The sequence below is a fragment of the Nerophis lumbriciformis genome, linkage group LG18, assembly GCF_033978685.3.
Source record: "Nerophis lumbriciformis linkage group LG18, RoL_Nlum_v2.1, whole genome shotgun sequence".
NCBI lineage: Eukaryota > Metazoa > Chordata > Actinopteri > Syngnathiformes > Syngnathidae > Nerophis > Nerophis lumbriciformis.
Window position 1 is genome coordinate 28935001 of NC_084565.2, and position 25606 is coordinate 28960606.

Below are 25606 nucleotides of genomic sequence, written 5' to 3' on the forward strand. Positions count from 1 at the left end.
CTATAATTACTGGTTTGCAAAAAATATTTTTTACCCCAAATAGGTGAAATTAGATAATCTCCCACAGCACACCACACTGTATCTCACGGCACACTAGTGTGCTGCAGCACAGTGGCTGAAAAACACTAATGTAGACCACAAGGAAGTGTTTTAAATGTACCAAAAAAATCATAATATGACCCCTTATAGTAATTTTGTTTGGTATTCCCTACCAAACAACATGCATTTAAAGGTTTCTCCATACACGAAAATTGTTGGAGTATTTTAGGGCAGTGTTTTTCAACCTTTTTTGAGGCAAGGCACATTTTTGTCATAAAAAAAAATACGGGGGCACACCACCAGCAGAAAACGTTAAAAAATGATACTCCACCAGGTCGTCGTGCCTTATTTTGAGTGTGATGGTGTCTTCCTGTGTGTAGTGCTTTAGTTCTTGTCTAGTGCTGTTATTTTGGTGGCCCTCCCTGTTTTGTCTGTGTTTTCCTGTAGCAGCTTCATGTCTTCCTTTGAGCGCTATTCCGCGCACTTGCTTTGTGTTAGCAAGCAAGGCTATTTACGTTGTTGCTACCCTTCTTTGTGGGGACAATGTTGATTGTCACGTCACATACGGATGTACTTTGTGGACGCCGTAAGTTTTTGCTGTCGTCCAGCATTCGGTCGCTGTTTACTTTGTAGCCAGTACAGTTTGACTTTTGTTTTGCATAGCCTTTTCCTTTCCTTTTCGTTCATTTTGGATTCAAGCATTACATACCTTTTTACCTGCACGCTGTGCTCTGCATAGTGGGATCACAACAAACCATCCTCGTCTCGCCCGACACATTCCGACTTTTACAAAGCAATGCTGCCACCTACTGACGTGGAGTATTACGTGGTTACCCTGCCGAGTTCTACACAGCACAGACACTAAGCAACGGCACATTATTGGCAGATTATAATTATTAATTTGCAAAAAAAAATATTTTTGGGATAAATTAGGTGAAGTTGCATAATTTCCCACGGCACACCAGACAATATCTCGCGGCACAGAGGTTGAAAAACACTGTTTTAGGGGAATTTATTTGTAAAAATGAAATACAGTTGGATACATTTTTTTTAAATAAATCTACAGATTAATCGATAAAATAATCGATGGATTAATCGATTTACAAAATAATGGTATGGTGCAGCCCTACATCTGAGCAGATTTGTACTGCCTACTCAGTGGCCTTGTGGTTGGAGTGTCCGCCCTGTGATCGGTAGGTTGTGAGTTCAAACCCCGGCCGAGTCATACCAAAGACTATAAAAGTGGGACCCATTACCTCCCTGCTTGGTACTCAGCATCAAGGGTTGGAATTGGGGGTTAAATCACCAACAAATGATTCCCGGGCGCGGCCAACGCTGCTGCCCACTGCTCCCCTCACCTCCCAGGGGGTGAACAAGGAGATGGGTCAAATGCAGAGGACAACATTTCACCACACCTAGTGTGTGTGTGACAATCATTGGCACTTTAACTTTAACTTTATTTCCTTAATTCATTCTCACAGACTTGAATAGGACAGCTCGAGTCCAAGTCCATTGTGCAGGATTGTGCAAAACGATCTTTGATGAAGTTCCTCTTTTCTGACTTATAAATGTTGTTACAATTTTGGATACTCGCGTCAAACAATGCCAAAGCAACAAATCATAAGGTTAATGCATTTGGGCGTGGGCTTGCATGCAGTTTTGTAGTGTTTTCTTTTTTTTTTAACAATGGGGAATCAGTGACATCACTGCTGACGGAGGTACTAATGTGGGTATTTAGTATGCAGCCAGCAGAGCTCCTCCCCCTCTGAGTGTAATGACTGCTGCTTGGAGCTCAAGTGTTATTTGTCCTCCCACGTGCTCTGATGTCTATAAAATATATTTATTTGTCATCATCGGGACTGTTTTGTCACGATGGACCTGTACAAAATTGAAATAACCGCTAAGCTCTGATGTAAAAAGATGACAACATCACAACTCGGTTTGAGGAAACATAAAAAAAGGTAAGATAAAGTGATATTTTTATCTAATCTTGGCATGCACACAATAACACAAGAGTGGGTCAGTGTACCTAATGTTGTGACCGGGTGAATCTACTTAATGTTTATGAAGTTCATTTTAGACCGTGTCTGGATATTAATAGCAGTGATGATTATCTTCAGGTAATATATTTAATAGTGTACATGTTGATACCTTTGGATAGGGTGGGGTGTGGTTTCATTTGCAATCAGGGAAAGCCTCCACAAATAAACATTTTGCAGACATACCCAGAAAGTAGGTTATAAATGTGACTAATATGGAGCAAAATGTACACAAAAATTCATACTAAAGCATATCCAATCCATATTATCTCAACCAGGGATTCTCAAACTGTGGTACACAGGCTCCAAAGAATCACGTGATTAAAAAATCAAACACATTTTTTAAACTGTGTGTAATGTTATAGTGGCCACACATATTAAATATATTTGTTAAATAAAACCTCTGCCTTGTTTTTAATGAATTTGTAGGCCTACTATGCTACTGTATTTTAATGTTGGTCATTATGGTGGTACTTGGGGACCCATGTTTTTTTCTGAGGTGGTACTGGAAAGAAGTTTGAGAACCACTGACCTCCACCACAAGGACATGTTTTAAATGTTGATTAAAAGAGTCATAAGTCATTAGTCATTCTCATCTTAAGACCCACTTTTATTCTTTGACTTGTAACACTATGTGAGTTGTGTGGTCCTCTGTCCTCTGTTGTTCTGTGTTTGTTTTATTAAATTTTGATTTCTATTTACTGTTTTAATTGGTTTTGCCCTTTAAAATCGTTTTTAATCATATTTATTTTTATATTGTTTTTATATTTATTTATTTTTTGTTCAGTCATTGACTGAACAAAAATCCTCGGCTTTGTACCGAGGATGTCGTTGTGGCTTGTGCAGCCCTTTGAGACACTTGTGATTTAGGGCTATATAAATAAAGATTGATTGATTGATTGATTGATCATTGGTGGAGCTAAGGATAATATTTGAATATTGTTTTTAATATTGTTGTGCAGCACTTTGGAAACATTTTGGTTGTTTAAATGTGCTATATAAATAAAGTGGATTGGATTGATCAGCCCCCATTAAGATACAATAGAGTAAAACCTCTGCCAGCACAACAGCATCCTGGTTAGTCAGGTTAGTTAGGGTAACAAATTGGACACAGGCCCTTTTGGTTTCAGGACCGCCCAGAAGTTAACCACTACATAAAACACTCCATTTTTTATTGGGGTTTTCCCATGTTGCTGTTCTGTGATGAACAGTACATACTAGTGTTGTCCCGATACCGATATTTTGGTACTGGTACCAACATGTATTTCGATACTTTTCGTTACTTTTCGATACTTTTCTAAATAAAGGGGACCACAAAAAATTGCTTTATTGGCTTTATTTTAACAAAAAAATCTTATGGTACATTAAACATATGTTTCTTATTGCAATTTAGTCCTTAAATAAAGTAATGAACATACAAGACAACTTGTCTTTTATTAGTAAGTAAAAAAACAAAGGCTCCTAATTTAGCTGCTGACATATGCAGTAACATATTGTGTCATTTATCATTCTATTTTGTCAAAATTATTAAGGACAAGTGGTACAAAATTAGTTATTAATCTACTTGTTAATTTACTGTTAATATCTGTTTACTTTCTCTTTTAACATGTTCTATCTACACTTCTGTTAAAATGTAATAATCACTTATTCTTCTGTTGTTTGATACTTTACATTAGTTTTGGATGATACCACAAATTTGGGTATCAATCCGATACCAAGTCGTTACTTGATCATACATTGGTCATATTCAAAGTCCTCATGTGTCCAGGGACATATTTCCTGAGTATATAAACATAATATGATTTTTTTTTTTTTTTAAACTAAAGAAGATGTAATCATAGTAGTATCGACTAGATACGCTCCTGTACTTGGTATCATTACAGTAAATGTCAGGTGTAGATCCATCACTGGCATTTGTTTACATTGTGACGCCGGTGAGCTACGGTGTGTAGTGAAGCATGTTTAGCTATTCCTCGTCCTGCAGGGATGATACTTGTAAGAAACTTACTTACCTGGTACTTGTATGGATTGTCCCACTCCTCAACGCTTCAGTCACATGCAGGATTCTCACAGATATGACCTACTGTATATTCATTATTTTTGTTTGGAGCATTGATTCCCCTCGCTGTTGTGTTGAAAGCAATCATTCGCGTCAGACAAATGTGTGGCACTGTGCGAAAGTGCACACAATGTGTTCAGTGTGAAATCCACGAACAAAAAAGTGCAGAATTTTGCAGCTAATTTTGCAGGATTTCTGTGTGAAAGATGCTTCTGCCAGCAAATTATACTGTATTGCCAAAAGTATTTGGCTGCCTGCCTTGACTCACATATGAACTTGAAGTGCCATCCCTCAATCTCGTTACCTTGCGTAATGACAATAAAGCTGATTCTGATTCTGATTCCTAACCCACAGGGTTCAATATGATGTCGGTCCACTTTTTGCAGCTATTACAGCTTCAACTCTTCTGGGAAGGCTGTCCACAAGGTTGCAGAGTGTGTTTATAGGAATTTTCCACCATTCTTCCAAAAGCGCATTGGTGATGTTGGTGGAGAAGGCCTGGCTCTCAGTCTCCGTTCTAATTCATCCCAAAGGTGTTCTATCGGGTTCAGGTCAGGACTCTGTGCAGGCCAGTCAAGTTCATCTCCACCACACTCTGTCATCTATGTCTTTATGGACCTTGCTTTGTGCACTGGTGCACAGTCATGTTGGAAGAGGAAGGAGCCCGCTCCAAACTTTTCCCACAAGGTTGGGAGCATGGAATTGTCCAAAATGTTTTGCTATCCTGGAGCATTTAAAGTTAATTTCACTTGAACTAAGGGGCTAAGCCCAACTCTTGAAAAACAATCCCACACCATAATTCCTCCTCCACCAAATTTCACACTCAGCACAATGCAGTCCGAAATGTACCGTTCTCCTGGCAACCTCCAAACCGAGACTCATCCATCAGATTGCCAGATGGAAAAGCGTGATTCATCACTCCAGAGAAGGCGTCTCCACTGCTCTAGAGTCCAGTGGTGATGTGCTTTACAACACTGCATCCCACACTTTGCATTGGACTTGGTGATGTATGGCTTAGATGCAGCTGTCGGCCATAGAAACCCATTCCATGAAGCTCTCTGCGTACTGTACGTGGGCTAATTGGAAGGTCACATGAAGTTTGGAGCTTTGTAGCAATTGACTGTGCAGAAAGTCGGCGACCTCTTTGCGCTTCAGCATCTGCTGACCCTTCTCTTGTCAGTTTACGTGGCCTACCGCTCCGTGGCTGAGTTGCTGTTGTTCCCAAACTCTTCCATTTTCTTATAATAAAGCCGACAGTTGATTTTGGAATATTTAGGAGCAAGGAAATTTCACGACTGGATTTGTCGCACAGGTGGCATCCTATGACAGTTCCACGCTGGAAATCACTGAGAGCGGCCCATTCTTTCACAAATGTTTGTAGAAACAGTCTCCATGCCTAAGTGCTTGATTTTATACACCTGTGGCCGGGCCAAGAGATTGGGACACCTGGTTCTCATCATTTGGAAGGGTTGGCCAAATACTTTTGGCAATATAGTGTATATGACGAATTATACAAATTGAATGCATGCATAAATGTGAGTTAGTATGGTCAAATGCAGCAATGAATACTAATTGAAACATTATCTCATCCTTAAGCATAATTGCTTAAGGATGCAATTAATTGCAATTAATTGCTTGCCCTTCCAGTTAAAATAAGCGCTTGTTGTAGCAACTGTTTACTATTCTCTCCATGATAAACATATGTAGTTTATCATTAAAAAAAAAAACAGTGTAAGATTAAAGGCATACTTGCCAACCCTCCCGGATTTTCCGGGAGACTCCCGAAATTCAGCGCCTCTCCCGAAAACCTCCCGTGACACATTTTCTCCCGAAAATCTCCCAAAATTCAGGCGAACTCAGGTCCCACAATATAAACAGCGTACCTGCCCAATCACATTGTAACTGTAGAATGATGGAGGGCGAGTTCTTATGTGGGTTTATTGTTAGGCAGTTTCATTAACGTCCTCCCAGCGCGGCAACAACACACAACAACAGCAGTCATGTTTTCGTCCAGCGTAAAGCAGTTCGTCTGCCGTAAACAGCAATGTTGTGACACTCTTAAACAGGACAATACTGCCATCTAGTGCATTTGATGAAAGCACTTTTGTGCGCGCCACACAGCAATGCATCATCAGAGAGGGTGTTCAGCATGGTTAGAAAAATAGTGACAGAGAATAGAACAAGGATGGACAATTCAACCCTTAAAGGGGAACATTATCACAATTTCAGAAGGGTTAAAACCATTAAAAATCAGTTCCCAGTGGCTTATTTTATTTTTCGAAGTTTTTTTAAAAATTTTACCCATCACGCAATATCCCTAAAAAAAAGCTTCGAAGTGCCTGATTTTAACCATCGTTATATACACCCGTCCATTTTCCTGTGACGTCACACAGTGATGCCAATACTCAACAATGAGTAGATGAGTGTTATGTGTGTGTATAAGTGTAAATAAATGAACACTGAAAATCAAGTATTTATTTTATATATATATATATATATATATATATATAAAATAAATATATATTTATAGCTAGAATTCACTGAAAGTCAAGTATTTCTTGTATATATATATATATATATATATATATATATATATATATATATATATATATATATATATATATATATATATATGAAATACTTGACTTGGTGAATTCTAGCTGTAAATATACTCCTCCTCTCTTAACCACGCCCCCAACCACGCCCCCCCCACCTCCCGAAATCGGAGGTCTCAAGGTTGGCAAGTATGATTAAAGGTAAAGGCAAATTTTGCTACAAAGTACTACATGTGGTTTTCAGACATTCTAACGTTTTTTTTGTGTTTGGTTTTAGAGGGATCAGATTACAGTTAATGTACTTACAGCTAAATGTAATTTGCGGCAGTATAATTGCAGCGCCGCTTAAAACGAACTCGAATAAGTGACAGATGTAGCGAGTCTTTGGGAAACAGGCAGCGATACGGAGTGGGATGGCGTGCATAGTGGATGCCATATGTTCCCAATGTGTTTGTTTATGCATTGTATCATGCAGTGGGCATCTGCGACCGCAGTCAAATGCACGCGGAGATGGAAGCGTGGATATTGAAATGCGAGGAGCTTCAATTGTGCGTGGCAGCTCAAGTGTTTCATGTTGGCAGGTCGGACTGGAAAGCACTTGATTCTCAAAGCACAATAATATTACATGGTGACTCATAGACTTCATTTGAACAAGATGTTTTCTCCAAAGTTCTTGACAATGCACTTTTATTTCCATAACGTGCAAACATGGCCCGTCATTACAAATGAGGCAATCCGGCACAAAGCCCTTAGAGGGTTGTGGCTTAACTAATAAAGATTCCGTTGATGTTAGCGCAAGTTGTGTGAGAATAGATCTGGCAACGTTGGTGGCTTGCTTGTATTCAAGTGTTTGACTCTTTCATATCCTGTACAAAGTTGCTGCTGGATTTTACACCACTAGGTCCAAGTCACCCTCCTTTAAACATGATTACATTAGGGTTGTATGGTAAACCGGTATTGGTGTTGTACCACGATACTAATGAATCGTATTCGATACTACGTCCATTCGCAGTCGGCAGTGTTTTAGCTACCGTATTTTTCAGGGTATAAATCGCACCAACCGAAAATGCATAATAAAGAAGGAAAAAAACATATATAAGTCGCACTGGAGTATAAGTCGCATTTTTTGGGGAAATTTATTTGATAAAACCCAACACCAAGAATAGACATTTGAAAGGCAATTTAAAATAAATAAAGAATAGTGAACAACAGGCTGAATAAGTGTACGTTATATCAGTGTTTTTCAACCACTAGTGTGCCGTGAGATACAGTCTGGTGTGCCGTGGGAGATTATCTAATTTCACCTATTTGGGTTAAAAATATTTTTTGCAAACCAGTAATTATAGTCTGCAAATGATGTGTTGTTGTTGAGTGTCGGTGCTGTCTAGAGCTCGGCAGAGTAACCGTGTAATACTCTTCCATATCAGTAGGTGGCAGCAGATAGCTAATTGCTTTGTAGATCTCGGAAACAGCGGGAAGCAGCATGCAGGTAAAAAGGTGTCTAATGGTTAAACCAAAAATAAACACAAGGTGAGTGCCCCTAAGAAAAGGCACTGAAGCTTAGGGAAGGCTATGCAGAACGAAACTAAAACTGAACTGGCTGCAAAGTAAACAAAAACAGAATGCTGGACGACAGCAAAGACTTACTGTGGAGCAAGGACGGCGTCCACAATGTACATCCGAACATGACATGACAATCAACAATGTCCCCACAAAGAAGGATAAAAACAACTGAAATATTCTTGATTGCTAAAACAAAGTAGATGCGGTAATTATCGCTCAAAGGAAGACATTAAACTGCTACAGGAAAATACCAAAAAAAGAGAAAAAGACATTAAAATAGGAGCGCAAGACAAGAAGTAAAACACTACACACAGGAAAACAGCAAGAAAGTCCAAATAAGTCAGGGTGTGATGTGACAGTACACCTACTTTGAGACAAGAGCTATATTGATGCATGCTTGGTTATGCTTTAAAGTCATATCCAACAATTGCGACAACTTTTTACTGTCAACTGAGTTTCGTTTTTTAATGACTTCTGCTGGTGGTGTGGCGCCGCATTTTTCCAACGCAAAAAATGTGCCTTGGCTCAAAAAAGGTTGAAAAACACTGCGTTATATGAGGCATAAATAACCAACTGAGAACGTGCCTGGTATGTTAACGTAACATATTATGGTAAGAGTCATTCAAATAACTATAACATATAGAACATGCTATACGTTTACCAAACAATCTGTCACTCCTAATCGCTAAATCCCATGAAATCTTATACGTCTAGTCTCTTACGTGAATGAGCTAAATAATATTATTTGATATTTTATGGTAATGTGTTAATAATTTCACACATAAGTCGCTCCTGAGTATAAGTCGCAACCCCGGCCAAACTATGAAAAAAACTACGACTTACAGTCCGAAAAATACGGTACTTCTAAATCACTAATCCTCGCCTCTGTGGCGAAAAATAAAGTAAGTTTCTTACAAGCATGATCAAATAAATGAATGTATGGGGGAAACACAGTGAATAGTAAGTCTATACTGCTATACAAGCTTTACACAGATTACTCTAAACCAGGTGTGTCTAACTCATTTTAGATCGGGGGCCACATGGAGAAAAAATCTACTCCCAAGTGGGCCGGACCAGTAAAATCACGGCACGATAACTTAAAAATAAAGACAACTTCAGATTGTTTTCTTTGTTTAAAAATAGAACAAGCACATTCTAAAAAATTTACAAATCATAATGTTGTTGTTTTTTTACACTTACATGTTGCGGTTAATAGTATTCTATCTTTATTTGTCGTTTTTTTATTAGAGATGTCCGATAATGGCTTTTTTGCCGAAATCCGATATTCTGATATTGTCCAACTCTTTCTTACCGATTCCGATATCAACCGATACCGATATATACAGTTGTGAAATTAACACATTATTATGCCTAATTTTGTTGTGATGCCATGCTGGATGCATTAAACAATGTAACAAGGTTTTCCAAAACAAATCAACTCCAGTTATGGAAAATAAATGCCAACATGGCACTGCCATATTTATTATTGAAGTCACAAAGTGCATTCTTTTTTTTACATGTCTCAAAACAGCAGTTTGGAATTTGGGACATGCTCTCCCTGAGATAATCCTAATACCCATTACAACTATGGGAAATACTATACTTTGACTTTTACAAAGAGCATTAGTTTTAATTTTTTTTAAACATGCCTCAAAACAACAGCTACAAAAACAATGAAGGCACACAGCTTCAGTCCCGAGGATACTAGAGTAATAAAGTAAACAATAACATAGTCCTCCTTTAGTAGACTGCCTGGCATACGGTATAACAGGAAATTATAAACTGGGCTCAATCTGCCCAGCTCTAACGTATTTGTAGGAGTAACACAAATGTGCTGCAAGCTAGTGGTGAGTGCTTGAAGTGGCCTAACAGTCAGCCAGAGCTTCTGAAATGCTGCGTTGAGCCAGGGCAGCTCCGTTCACTGCCAGCTGCTTTCAGTGTTTGCTTTTCATCCATCTTCCGCTTGTATTCATCGTGTATCTTCTTATGATTCTTGAAGAGGTGGGAGATCAAATTGCTTGTATTAAAGGGGAACATTATCACAATTTCAGAATGGTTAAAACCATTAAAAATCAGTTCCCAGTGGCTTATTATATTTTTCAAAGTTTTTTTCAAAATTTTACCCATCATGCAATATCCCTAAAAAAAGCTTCAAAGTGCCTGATTTTAACCATCGTTATAAACACCCGTCCATTTTCCTGTGACGTCACATAGTGATGCCAACACAAACAAACATGGCGGAAAGAACAGCAAGCTATATATATAGCTCGGATTCAGACTCGGATTTCAGCGGCTTAAGCGATTCAACAGATTACGAATGTATTTAAACGGATGGTTGTAGTGTGGAGGCAGGTAGCGAAAACGAAATTGAAGAAGTAACTGAAGCTATTGAGCCATATCGGTTTGAACCGTATGCAAGCGAAACCGACGAAAACGACACGACAGCCAGCGACACGGGAGAAAGCGAGGACGAATTCGGCGATCGCCTTCTAACCAACGATTGGTATGTGTTTGTTTGGCATTAAAGGAAACTTACAACTATGAACTAGGTTTACAGCATATGAAATACATTTGGCAACAACATGCACTTTGAGAGTGCAGACAGCCCAATTTTCATCAATTAATATATTCTGTAGACATACCCTCATCCGCTATCTTTTCCTGAAAGCTGATCTGTCCAGTTTTGGAGTTGATGTCAGCAGGCCAGGGAAGCTAGGGTTGATAGGGGGTTTAGCTCGCTCGTCTGCGGGAACAAACTGCCGCCATTGCTTGCCGTGCTACCGAGGTCCTTTGTCCCTGAATTGCTCACACACTCCGGCAGATTCAATGGGGGTCTGGCGGCAGATTTCTTTGACTTTATCGTTGGAAATGTATCTGCTTTCAGTGTCGCAGGATATCCACACATTCTTGCCATCTCTGTCGTAGCATAGCTTTCGTCGGTAAAGTGTGCGGAACAAACGTCCAATTTCTTGCCACTTTCGCATCTTTGGGCCACTGGTGCAACTTGAATCCGTCCCTGTTCGTGTTGTTACACCCTCCGACAACACACCGACGAGGCATGATGTCTCCAAGGTACGGAAAACAGTCGAAAAAACGGAAAATAACAGAGCTGATTTGACTCGGTGTTTGAGAAAATGGCGGATTGCTTCCCGATGTGACGTCACGTTGTGATGTCATCGCTCCGAGAGCGAATATTAGAAAGGCGTTTAATTCGCCAAAATTCACCCATTTAGAGTTCGGAAATCGGTTAAAAAATATATGGTCTTTTTTCTGCAACATCAAGGTATATATTGACGCTTACATAGGTCTGGTGATAATGTTCCACTTTAAAGGAAGACGTCTTGGTTCATCCTCGCAAAACCAACTTTTTGCAGTCATTGCAAATTGCCAGTTTTTTTTATCCGTCAGAGACACTTTAAAATAATCCCAAACCATAGACATGGTGTCGTGAGTCAGTCACCGAGCGAGCTCGCTTGTTAGCCACGGCTACAGCACCGGCAACAACACACTCTTGTTGTTGTTGTTATGCTCCGCTCGCGGCGGTTTGATGAGGTCATCAAGCGTCGCCAGTAAACCTCTCATGCTGCAGTCGTCAACTCCTGTGTTGTGTGTGGGAGGGGGAGGGGGCGTAGGGAAGGGGCTGCTGACTGGACGACGCAACTGCTCTGTACTGCTCCCTACGTCCGTGTTTTACCGGTAAAAAGTCATTAATTTTACTTTTTGAAACCGATACCGATAATTTCCGATATTACATTTTAAAGCATTTATCGGCCGATATTATCGGACATCTCTATTTTTTATACTTTATGAATAAATGATGTGATAATGTTCATCAGTCAACTCGCTAGTGTTAATTTTCCATCTATCAAGACACAAAAATAATATCGAAATCAAATTACAGGATGGTATTTATGTAGTTTGCAAATTTTCCTCGCCTGGTTTATCATGTGGTTTATTTGTTTTACATATGTAGCATCATCTACAAAGAATTGCTATTGAGACATCTAGTGGACACATTTAGTACAGCAGTTTCTTTCATTCAAAAAAATTTCGGCTCATTTTTATACTTAGCAAACGGGCCGTACGTTTGACACACCTGCTCTAAAGGCTATGCAAGATTACCTGTATATATGTATGTATATATAGTATAACACACTATACTCACTTTTGCAAGGTACTTTACTCTGTTATTGACATACGCTTGAATGAGTTTCTGCGTCGCATTCTTAATTTCTTTCCCCTTCTTTGTCTTTGCACAGACTCTGCTATTTTGTTGCCATGGCAACAGCGGCCCCGCCCTTCCTCTTCCTCCTGCTGTGCTGGCTCCTCCAAGCGGCCTGCTCGGCGTTCCCAGAGGAACCCGGCCCGCTCAACTTCATCCCCGCTGAAGGTATGGCCTCTTTCTCTCACACCCTCCTGAGCGCCTCTCGCTCTTTTCACCCAGGTCCCGATATGCGAGGTGCCTGTGGCTCGCACCCTCACACATACGGTGTTGAATTGGGAGGTCCAGGGGGTTGGTCGCATGTCTGGGCTGTGGAGGTCAGACATGTGCCGACGAGGGTCGGGAATGAGGAGAAGGTGTAGGAATTGCATTTACAACTTTTCCCACACACTTTCTGAGAGGCTCTCTGGAGATGCAGCCTCTTTCACACTCTCAGACTTTGAGTCTCCGGATCATCTTAGCAGGACATACCATGATTGATTGTGGATCAATAATATTGACCGATGGCTGGGCAGCCGTCTTAATGTTTCAATAGCGAGCAGTCTTTTACTACTTAAAGGGGGCATTCACACTTGTCATGTCTGGTTCTCTTACAAGGAACTCCACTGTGTTTTCTCTGCTCGTATGCTTCCTTTAGTCTGGTGCACCACACAAGAGGACCGAGACCGCTCGAGAGATTTGTCTTGGTCCATCTGAGCTAAGCCAGGGGTCGGCAACCCGAAACGTTGAAAGAGCCATATTGGACCAAAAATACAAAAAACTAATCTGTCTGGAGCCGCAAAAAAGGAAAAGCCGTATAAAAAGGAAAAGCCGTATAAGTGTTATAATGAAGGCAACACATGACGTAAGTGTCTAAAATAGCTATATTAGCCTACTATCAAAATGACTGTGTCGCAGGCTGAAGCAAATCTTCGTTGGCAGAAATGTTGAAATTCAATATCTATTCTACACATTTTTACAACATTTAAACCATTAGTAAATCAGAGGCTACTCAGAAGGTGAGATAACTCCTGGAAATTACTGGCTTTTAAAGGGGAACATTATCACAATTTCAGAAGGGTTAAAACCATTAAAAATCAGTTCCCAGTGGCTTATTTTATTTTTCGAAGTTTTTTTCAAAATTTTACCCATCACGGAATATCCCTAAAAAAAGCTTCAAAGTGCCTGATTTTAGCCATCGTTATATACACCCGTCCATTTTCCTGTGACGTCACATAGTGATGCCAATACAAACAAAAATGGCGGATAGAACAGCAGGGTAGCGACATTAGCTCGGATTCAGACTCAGATTTCAGCGGCTTAAGCGAAATTGAAGAAGAAACTGAAGCTATTGAGCCATATCGGTTTGAACCGTATGCAAGCGAAACCGACGAAAACGGCACGACAGCCAGCGACACGGGAGAAAGCGAGGACGAATTCGGCGATCGCCTTCTAACCAACGATTGGTATGTGTTTTTTTTTTTAAGTGTTGTAATGTTTTTAAGCTAAATTATTGGTGAACACAGTTTATGTATAATAATTTACGTAAAACCGCAAGTAATGAATAAAGTTTTCATCAATTAATATATTCTGTAGACATACCCTCATCCGCTCTCTTTTCCTGAAAGCTGATCTGTCCAGTTTTGGAGTTGATGTCAGCAGGCCAGGGAAGATAGGGTCGATATTCTTCTCTTGATCATCTTCGGTGGCATAAGGGACGGTGTGAGCCAAGACATCCAGGGGGTTTAGCTCGCTCGTCTGCGGGAACAGACTGCCGCCATTGCTTGCCGTGCTACCGAGGTCCTTTGTCCCTGAATTGCTCACACACTCCGGCAGATTCAATGGGGGTCTGGCGGCAGATTTCTTTGACTTTATCGTTGGAAATGCATCTGCTTTGAGTGTCGCAGGATATCCACACATTCTTGCCATCTCTGTCGTAGCATAGCTTTCGTCGGTAAAGTGTGCGGAACAAATGACTGACCATTTTTGTCGGCTTTCCCCACACCCTCGTTTTTTGAAGAAATTTCGTCCAATTTCTTGCTACTTTCGCATCTTTGGGCCACTGGTGCAACTTGAATCCGTCCCTGTTCGTGTTGTTACACCCTCCGACAACACACCGACAAGGCATGATGTCTCCAAGGTACGGAAAACAGTCGAAAAAACGGAAAATAACAGAGCTGATTTGATTCGGTGTTTGTAATGTGTTTGAGAAAATGGCGGATTGCTTCCCGATGTGACGCCACGTTGTGACGTCATCGCTCCGAGAGCGAATAATAGAAAGGCGTTTAATTCGCCAAAATTCACCCAATTAGAGTTCGGAAATCGGTTAAAAAAATATATGGTCTTTTTTCTGCAACATCAAGGTATATATTGATGCTTACATAGGTCTGGTGATAATGTTCCCCTTTAATGACCAAAGGTATAGATGTGTGTCCAAGTTAAAGTAAACGGCAGGCTGTCTTCTTCTGATGGATTTAATACAATCTTTGGCAAGCTAGGTAATGTTTGCTGTGGTCTGGAACAACATGGCACAAAAACAACTATCAGAAATGCAGCCAATATTACATACAGATAATGTGTCATGAGACATGCAAACCTAAATTATATACAAAGAGGATACAATTAAAGGATATTAAATGAGCTCAAATATACCTACAAATGAGGCATAATGATGCAATATGTACACACAGCTGGCCTAAATAGCATGTTAGTATGAACGCATTCACGCACAGCATAAAACATTTGGTGGACAAAATGAGACAAAGACAGAGTGGAAGATTTTACATGTAAACAAACTGTTGCGTCACAGTCCACACTAGGGTGAGTTGAAGAACCGCCGAAATTAGTAGGACGAAGCGATGTTCACCAAATACTCTCATCAGTGAAGCATACACACAAACATATTCAACAGTGGGCTTTCTAACAATTGGGAAGGTTTGTGTCATGTTTGTCCTCAAACAAAAAACATGCTAAAACAAAAACCTGTTTTCCCCCATCTTTTTCCATTTCCAATCCTTTTTAAAAAATGCTCCAGGGAGCCACTAGGGCGGCACTAAAGAGCCGCGGGTTGCTGACCCCCGAGCTAAGAGAACCACACTAAGGTTATTTAAACCAGTGGTTCTCAAACCTTTTTTTCTCCAAGTAGCACCTCAGAAAACACTTGGCTCCCCAAGTACTACCATAAAAATGCGGTAGCGTAGTAGGCTTAAGTATTCATTAAAAGCAAGGCAGAGGTTTTGTTTAAAAGGTATATTTCCTATTTTTGGTCACTGTAACATTACAAATACCCATCAAAATCTCGCATAAGCAGATATTTGGTTGACAGTAGCAGACAGACATTTTGGTTTCATGGTTTATGAATGCAGCTGGCATAGGCTCCAGCAACCCCCGCGACCCCGAGAGGGACAAGCGGTAGAAAATGGATGCATGGATGGAACATTATACACAGTTTGAATATAATAAATTAAAACAATAACACTTTTACCAAGTGATGCTTTGGCGTACCACTAGATGGCGCCGGTGTACCAAAAGTGGTACACGTATTCCAGTTTGAGAATCCCTGATTTAAATAGTTCAACTTGACATTAAATGATGGGAGAGAACAATATTTTTAAAATTATGTATAAAGCACCTGGGAAAAATCTACCAAACAACATTTAAAACCGATAACATAATTATCATATAACCTACAATTAAATACATATATAAGTACAATAAAATACATTAACTGAGATTTTTAAAATCCAGTAATATTGAATGTTTGGAAATATGCATGTCAATCAAGTGGATTAGTTTAGTGCACAGTTGTCAAACTCAAGACCCGGGGGCCAAATCTGGCCCGCCACAATTTTATGTGGCCCGCGAAACCCTAGAAATAATATGCGTTAATAAAATGCTTAATTTGTTTTTATTCCTATTCTTTTTCTTATTTATTTCCCTTTTGACATTAAAAATCATGTACTGCATGCAGTTGCATATCTTTTAAAATGCAATATTATCAACATCAAAATATTATATTATCATGTATTCCAAAACCATTTTTTGGTCAAATAAAGATAAATACTGTACTTAAATATCTGCTGACTTATGATTTCAAAACAAATTATCAATCAAATTGTAGACTGTAAAATTGACAATAGATTTTACGGTTAAAGTCTGTCGACTTGAGTTTTTTTACCGTAAAATCAACTTTGGTAATGTTTTTTTTCCATATACAGTAAGACACTAAAACATTAAAAAACTAACAAAAAAAACATTAAAACAACAAGACTTTATGGTAAAAAAAAACAAAAAAACTTGGCAGCTCTGTGATATTGTTTTTCCATTCCATTCCATTTGTTCAATTTTTTTTATATGCTTTAAAAAACAACAACACTGCTTTTACTGTAAAATTCTGGTGACTGAGCTGCCAGTTTTTAAAGTACAAATTTAAGATTTTTTTTGCAGCTTATGTAAAAAAATAATGTATTATATATATGTACATGTACCGTATTTTTCGGACTATAAGTCGCACTTTTTTTTCATAGTTTGGCCGGGGGTGCGACTTATACTCAGGAGCGACTTATGTGTGAAATTATTAACAAATGACCGTAAAATATCAAATAATATTATTTAGCTCATTCACGTAAGAGACTAGACGTATAAGATTTCATGGGATTTAGCGATTAGGAGTGACAGATTGTTTGGTAAACGTATAGCATGTTCTATATGTTATAGTTATTTGAATGACTCTTACCATAATATGTTACGTTAACATACCAGGCACGTTCTCAGTTGGTTATTTATGCCTCATATAACGTACACTTTTTTTTATTCAGCCTGTTGTTCACTATTCTTTATTTATTTTAAATTGCCTTTCAAATGTCTATTTTTGGTGTTGGCTTTTATCAAATACATTTCCCCAAAAATGCGACTTATATATGTTTTTTTTCCTTCTTTATCATGCATTTTCGGCAGGTGCGACTTATACTCCGGTGCGACTTATACTCCGAAAAATGCGGTATATTCATATTTTACTCATTGTTTAATGCGGCCCTCTGAGGGCAACCATAACTGCGATGTGGCCCTCAATGAAAACGAGTTTGACACCCCTGGTTTAGTGGAACAAAACAATGTAAAAAATATTAATGACTTTGTTTGTTGTGCATCCATCCATGTTATGAAATGAAAATATGGCCTTAATATTCTTCTGAGTTGAATAGCTAATGTTGTGTGTAACATCTTCAGTTTGTCCTCCGGTGATAATAGTACTTAAGACACTCTGAATTGCAGTTTATTTGCCATAAAATAATGCATTGAAAGGTATTAATACTTTTTCACAAAAATCGCCCAACACTGATTGTTGGCCGATTGATTGGCACATCCCTAATTTTCTTCCTTCTTAAAACGGCTCCATTTCTTTGGTCCGTTTTGTGTTCACGTTTGAGCTCAGCGGAACCAAACCATACCAAGAAGAGTGTTTTGTGCATTATCACCTTCACACTTGACCAAATGAGCTGTACTTGCAGAGCAAACACACCAGAGTTTCCTTTAAGCGCACCAAACATGACGGACTGCTGGTGGTGTGAGAAGTTTAGACAGGAAGAAGAAGGATGACTGGTATCAGATCAGGATGGATTAATATGAATGAAAGAAATTAGGATAGGAAACGAGCACTGACGACTAAAAATAGACGTCGGAGAGGAAGTCGGATGGATGTGGGCTATAAAGACGTACTGATGGGAGGAGATTGAACAGTCGGACATGTGGGTATGTTTTCACGACCATGAATTAGTAAAAAAAAAATTCTTGAAGGGCCTGCAAAAACAACTGAAAACTTTGTAATATGAATCACGGACCAGTAGTTGGCGACTTTTGATTACCCTTTGTCAACGAATAGTCGGGTTTACAATTGGACTCTAAAGTGCTGCAATGAAAGGGCACTTCGCTGAAGAAGTATTTAAAGTTAAAGTACCACTGATAGTCACACACACACACTAAGTGTGGTGAAATTCATCTCTGCATTTGACCCATTGAGGGGAGCAGTGAGCAGCCGCGGTGAATCATTTTGGTGATTTAACCCCCAATTCCAACCCTTGATGCTGAGCGTCAAGCAGGGTCCCATTTTTATAGTCTTTGGTACGACTCGGCCGGGGTTTGAACTCACGACCTCCCGATCTCAGGGCGGACACTCTAACCACAAGGCCACTGAGCAGGCTATTTAAGTCACGATTGGTATAACATTATTGTGCTCTGCTATTGTTGTTTTTGTGTCACGTGCCTGCAAATGCCCTGACTGATTGGTGCCATTTACCGTATTTTTCTGACCATACGCCGCACTTGAAATCCTTTCATTTCCTCAAAAATCCACAGAGTGCCTAATGTAAGTATTCATTCTGGTTGTGCCTACAGACCTCAAAGCAATCTTATTTGGTCCATGTTTTAATAAGTGTGACCAGTAGATGGCAGTCACATAAGAGATAACTCGGTTTCAGAGTTGGTCCGAAACATGGCGCCCTGTACTCACGTGAGGGGCTATTGACCAATCAGAGAGAGTATGGCCAGACAATCGCTTAAACCAGGTGTGTCAAACTCATTTTAGAACGGGGGCCACATGGAGTAAAATCTACTCCCAAGTGGGCCGGACCAGTAAAATCACGGCACGATAACTTAAAAATAAAGACGACTTCAGATTGTTTTCTTTGTTTAAAAATAGAACAAGCACATTCTGAAAATGTACAAATCATAATGTTGTTGTTTTTTTGTTTACACTTACATGTTGCGGTTAATAGTATTCTATCTTTATTGGTCGTTATTTATACTTTCTGAATAAATGATGTGATAATATTCATCAATCAACTCACTGGTGTTAATTTTCAATCTATCAAGATACAAAAATAATATCAAAATCAAATTACAGGATTGTATTTATGTAGTTTGATCATTTTCCTCGACTGGTTTATCATGTGGTTTATTTTTTTTTACATATATAGCATCATCTACAAAGATACAAAGAATTGCTATTGCGACATCTAGTGGACACATTTGGCTACTTCTAAATCACTAATCCTCGCCTCTGTGGCGAAAAATAAAGTACGTTTCTTACAAGTATCATCAGATAAATGAATGTATGATTTGATTTTTGATTTTTATTAAGGATCCCCATTAGCTGGTTGCCTCAACGACCCACTAGTCTTCTTGGGGTCCACAATTCAATACAATTACAAGTAAAATCATATAATTAGTATGGGGGACACACAGTGAATAGTAAGTCTGTACTGCTATACAAGCTTTACACAGATTACTCTAAAGCAGGGGTGTCAAACTCATTTTAGATGGGGGGCCACATGGAGAAACATCTACTCCCAAGTGGGCCGGACCGGTGAAATCACGGCACGATAACTTAAAAATAAAGACAACTTCAGATTGTTTTCTTTGTTTAAAAATAGAACAAGCACATTCTGAAAATGTACAAATCATAATGTTGTTGTTTTTTTGTTTACACTTACATGTTGCGGTAAATAGTATTCTATCTTTATTTGTTGTTATTTATACTTTCTGAATAAATGATGTGATAATGTTCATCAGTCAACTCATTGGTGTTCATTTTCAATCTATCAAGATAAAAAAATATATCAAAATCAAATTACAGGATGTTATTTACGTAGTTTGCTCATTTTCCTCGACTGGTGCACTAACATCATGTGTTTTTTTTTTGTGTTTTTTTTACATATGTAGCATCATCTACAAAGATACAAAGAATTGCTATTGTGACATCTACTGGACACATTTACTACAGCGGTTTCTTTCATTCAAAAATTCGACTCATTTTTATACTTAGAAAACTCATCCCGTGGGGGGTACGTTTGACACACCTGCTCTAAAGGCTATGCAAGTTTACCTGTAGATACCGTTGTGCTCATAAGTTGACATACCCTGGGAGAATTTGATTTATTGGCCATTCTTTAGAGAATATGAATGATAACACAAAAACCTTTCTTCCACTCATGCTTAATGGTTGTGTGAAGCTATTAATTGGCAAACAACTGTGTTTACTCTTTACCCAAATACCCAAATGTCCCTGATCAAAAGTTTACAAACCCCAGTGACTTTGACCTGATAACATGCACAAAAGTTGACACAAACAGGTTTGAATGGCTAATCAAGGTTCCAATCCTCACCTGTGACATGTTTGTTTGTAATTAATATGTGTGTATAAAAGGTCAGTGAGTTTCTGGGCTTCTGACAGACCATTGCATCTTTCATCCAGTGCTGCACAGATGTTTCTGGATTCTGCGCAAATGTCACAAAGTATCCCGCTCACACTGCGGCAAACAGCACAGAGACAAGCCTCAAAACTTTTGGAACAAAGTCATTTGGAGTGATGGCTTTCTTCTGGCGACTCGAACATGCAGCACCATTTTTCTTCAAGTGCCTCCTTACTGTGCATCTTGAAACAGCCACTCCACAATTTTTCAGAGAGTCCTGTATTTCAGCCGAAGTTATTTGTGGATTCTTCTTTCCATCTCGAACAATTTTCCTGGCAATTGTGGCTGAAATCTTTGCTGGTCTACCTGAATCCCTCATTTTCTTCTTCTTAATCAGCGTTTGAACACTGCTGATTGGCATTCTCAATTCCTTGGATATCTTTTTATACCCCTTTCCTGTTTTATACAGTTCAATTACCTTTTCTCGCAGATCCTTTGACAATTCTTTTTCTTTCCCCATGACTCAAAATCCAGAAACATCTGTACAGCACTGGATGGAAGATGCAATGGTCTGTCAGAAGCCCAGAAACTCACTGACCTTTTATACACACACATTAATTACAAACAAACAGGTCACAGGTGAGGATTGGAACCTTGATTAGCCATTCAAACCTGTTTGTGTCAACTTTTGTGCATGTTATCAGGTCAAAGTCACTGGGGTATGTAAACTTTTGATCAGGGTCATTTGGGTACTTTCTTTTGTCATTTTGATTTAAAAAGAGTAAACACAGTTGTTTGCCAATAAATAGCTTCACACTACCATTAAGCATGAGTGGAAGAAAGGTTTTTGTCTTATCATTCATATTCTCTGAAGAATGGCCAAGAAATCATAAATTCTCCCAGGGTATGTAAACTTATGAGCACAACTGTATGTATATATATATATATATATATATATATATATATATATATATATATATATATAGTATAACACACTATACTCATTTTTGCAAGGTACGTTACTCTGTTATTGAAATACGCTTGAATGAGTTTCAAGCGGGCCGGATAAAACCCTGTCGTACCGGGTCGTACGTTTGACACCCCTGACTGATGATGATTGGTCAAAAGCCCTACACGAGACTACAAGGCGCCATGTTCAGGACTAACTCTTATACTGCATTGTCCATACTCTTTCTATACATGACCCTGAGAGATACGTGTGGACTGCAGGTTGACACCTGTTCAATAAATGACGCTAGCAAGTATCCGTAAGCAAGCAACACCAAAATTTTGATGTATCATTGAAAATATAGAACAATAGAGACTACGCTCAAAAATCTGTCAAAATGTTTTGGTACGACTTTGGTAAAAAAAAGACCTGGGGATAGGTTGATCGGCAACACTAAATTGGCCCGAGTGTGTGAATGTGAGTGTGAATGTTGTCTGTCTATCTGTGTTGGCCCTGTGATGAGGTGGCGACTTGTCCAGGGGGTACCCCGCCTGAGTGCAGCTGAGATAGGCTCCAGTACCCCCCGCGACCCCCAACGGGACAAGCGATAGAAAATGGATGGATGGATTTTTATACCAAGCAAACTCATCCCGCGGGTCAGATAAAACCTGTTCGCGGGCCGGATCGACCGTACGTTTGACACCCCTGGCTTAAATGATTGGTCAAAAGTTCTTCACGAGACTACTGGGCGCCATGTTTAGGACCAACTCTGAAACTGAGGTGTCAATACTCTTGCTATACATGACTATGAGAGATACGTGTGGACTGCAGGTTGACGCCTGTTCAATAAATGACGCTAGCAAGTACCCGTAAGCAAGCAACACCAAAACTTTGATGTGTCATTGAAAATATAGAACATTAGACACAGCGCTCAAAAATCGGTCAAAATGTTTTGGTACGACTTTGGTAAAAAAAGACCTGGGGATAGGTCACTAAATGGGCCCTAGTGTGTGAATGTGAGTGTGAATGTTGTCTGTCTATCTGTGTTGGCCCTGCGATGAGGTGGCGACTTGTCCAGGGTGTACCCCGTCTGAGTGCAGCTGGGATAGGCTCCAGCACCCTTGTGACCCCGAGAGGGACACGCGGTAGAAAATGGATGGATGGATAGATGGACTTTGGTAAGCCGTAATGAAGCCAGGATTACGGGATTGCCGCAATGCCGGATCCTGGGTGCAAAGTTGTTTACCTTTTACACAAAACCCAGCAAAGCGGGATGTGGACTCAACTATGTGTACTTTCACACAGTGACAATGTCTTTTATCACATACAGAATGTTGCACGGTGATGACAAGACGTGATACTAGACTTTGGAGTTCTGTGTAAAAGGGTTTTACGGCTCTTGTGCAGCACGTTTGCAGGATCTCTGTGTGAAAGAGGCAATTAAAGATGACACCAGTGTCTCAAAAATGGGATGCGTCTCGACATAAACTTGCCAAGAATGAATGTTGGGATCAGTAATTATATGTGTGTGTGTTTTCCATCTCGTAACAGTGTCGAGGCGCTATCCGGTGTTTCTTGGCCGACCTCACCGCACGTGGCTGAGACAAGAGCCTCTCCACATCCAGAGGGTCCTCCAAGTCAACCGAACGCTGTACATTGGAGCCAGGTACTGTGCATTTGTAGTATTTAGTTCAGATGAAATACGCTGTTTGACCCCACAAAGTTGCATCTAGGGCAGGGGTCGGCAACTCAAAATGTTGAAAGAGCCATATTGGACCAAAAATGCAAAAACACATTTGTCTGGAGCCGCACAAAATTAAAAGCCATATTACATACAGATAGTGTGTCATGAGATATAAATTGAATTAAGAGGACTTAAAGGAAACTAAATGACCTCAAATGTAGCTATAAATGAGGCATAATGATGCAATATGTACATATCGCTAGCCTAAATAGCATGTTAGCATCGATTACCTTGCAGTCATGCAGTGACCAAATATGTCTGATTAGCACTCCACACATGTCAATAACCTCGACAAAACTCACCTTTGTGCTGTCATGCACAAAGTTAAAAGTTTGGTGGACAAAATGAGCCAGAAAAAGGATAAAACACGTCCTAGGAAGTCGGAGAAAGTTATATATGTAAACAAACTAAGGTGAGTTCAAGGACCGCCAAAATTAGTAGGACAAAACGGCGCTCGCAAATACTCGAATCAGTGAAGCATGTTTAATATAAACAGTGTGATTTATAACAATTAGGGAGGTTTGTGTCATGTTTGTCCTCCTACAGAAAACATACTAAAACAAAAAATATTTTTTTCCCCCTCATCTTTTTCCATTTTTCATACATTTTTGAAAAAGCTCCAGAGAGCCACTAGGGCGGCGCTAAAGAGCCGCATGCGGCTCTAGAGCCGCAGGTTGCCGACTCCCGATCTAGGGCTATTCTAGTCATTGAGTAATCTATTCTTTAATTTTTCATTAATTGAGTAATTGAATAAAATACTTTGTACCCTCCATGCACCTTTAGGAAAAGTAGTTGAAAAAAAACAGGGATTTTTCTAATGACCTTTCTTCTCTTTTTTTATAAATGCACATAACATTGACATTACACGTTTACCACAGGAGCATCACTAAATATTATATATTAAAAACAAAAAAAATTTGACAATTAGAGATGTCGGATAATGGCTTTTTTGCCGATATTCCGATATTGTCCAAGTCTTAATTACCGAGTCCGATATCAACCGATACCGATATATACAGTTGTGGAATTAACACATTATTATGCCTAAATTTGTTGTGATGCCCCGCTGGATGCATTAAACAATGTAACAAGGTTTTCCAAAATAAATCAACTCAAGTGATGGAAAAAAAATGCCAACATGGCACTGCCATATTTATTATTGAAGTCACAAAGTGCATTATTTTTTTTAACATGCCTCAAAACAGCAGCTTGGAATTTGGGACATGCTCTCTGAGAGAGCATGAGAAGGTTGAGGTGGGCGGGGTTGGGGGGGGGGGGGTTGGGTGTGTATTGTAGCGTCCCGGAAGAGTTAGTGTTGCAAGGGGTTCTGGGTATTTGTTATGTTGTGTTTGTGTTGTGTTACGGTGCGGATGGTCTCCCGAAATGTGTTTGTCATTCTTGTTTGGTGTGGGTTCACAGTGTGGCGCATATTTGTAACAGTGTTAAAGTTGTTTATACGGCCACCCTCAGTGTGACCTGTATGTCTGTTGACCAAGTATGCATTGCATTCACTTGAGTGTGTGAAAAGCCGTAGATATTATGTGATTGGGCCGGCACGCAAAGGCAGTGCCTTTAAGGTTTATTGGCGCTCTGTACTTCTCCCTACGTCCGTGTACACAGCGGCGTTTTAAAAAGTCATACATTTTACTTTTTGAAACCGATACCGATAATTTCCGATATTACTTTTTAAAGCATTTATCGGCCGATAATATGGGCACTCCGATAATATCGGCACTCCGATATTATCGGACATCTCTAGTGACAATGTATTGAACAATTTCAAAAGGTAATAATTCAAGGACAAACCATTCGTTAGCATTAACATATAAACTATCGATGCAAACATGGAAGTGAAGTGAATTGTATTTATATAGCGCTTTTTCTCTAGTGACTCAAAGCGCTTTACATAGTGAAACCCAATATCTAAGTTACATTTAAAGCAGTGTGGGTGGCACTGGGAGCAGGTGGGTAAAGCGTCTTGCCAAAGGACACAACTGCAGTGACTAGGATGGCGGAAGCGGGGATCGAACCTGGAACCCTCAAGTTGCTGGCACGGCCACTCTACCAACCGAGCTACACTGCAAAAAGTCAGTGTTCAAAAACAAGAAGAAAAAAATACAAAAATTAGGGGTATTTTATTTGAATTAAGCAAAATTATCTGCCAATAGAACAAGAAAATTCGGCTTGTCAAGACTTTCCAAAACAAGTAAAATTAGCTAACCTCAATGAACCCCAAAATACCTTCAAATAAGTATATTCTCACTAATAACA

General features: G+C 39.5%; 1 protein-coding gene across 1 annotated transcript in view; it reads left to right on the forward strand.

Moving 5' to 3' along the window:
• sema6bb (sema domain, transmembrane domain (TM), and cytoplasmic domain, (semaphorin) 6Bb) overlaps positions 1 to 25606 on the forward strand; it is a 484419-nt gene that overhangs the window by 228388 nt on the left and 230425 nt on the right. Inside the window, exons 4-5 of the mRNA XM_061977961.1 lie at positions 12515 to 12645; positions 23143 to 23257. Coding sequence (XP_061833945.1) covers positions 12515 to 12645; positions 23143 to 23257 — 246 coding nt within the window. The remainder of the gene's footprint in view (positions 1 to 12514; positions 12646 to 23142; positions 23258 to 25606) is intronic.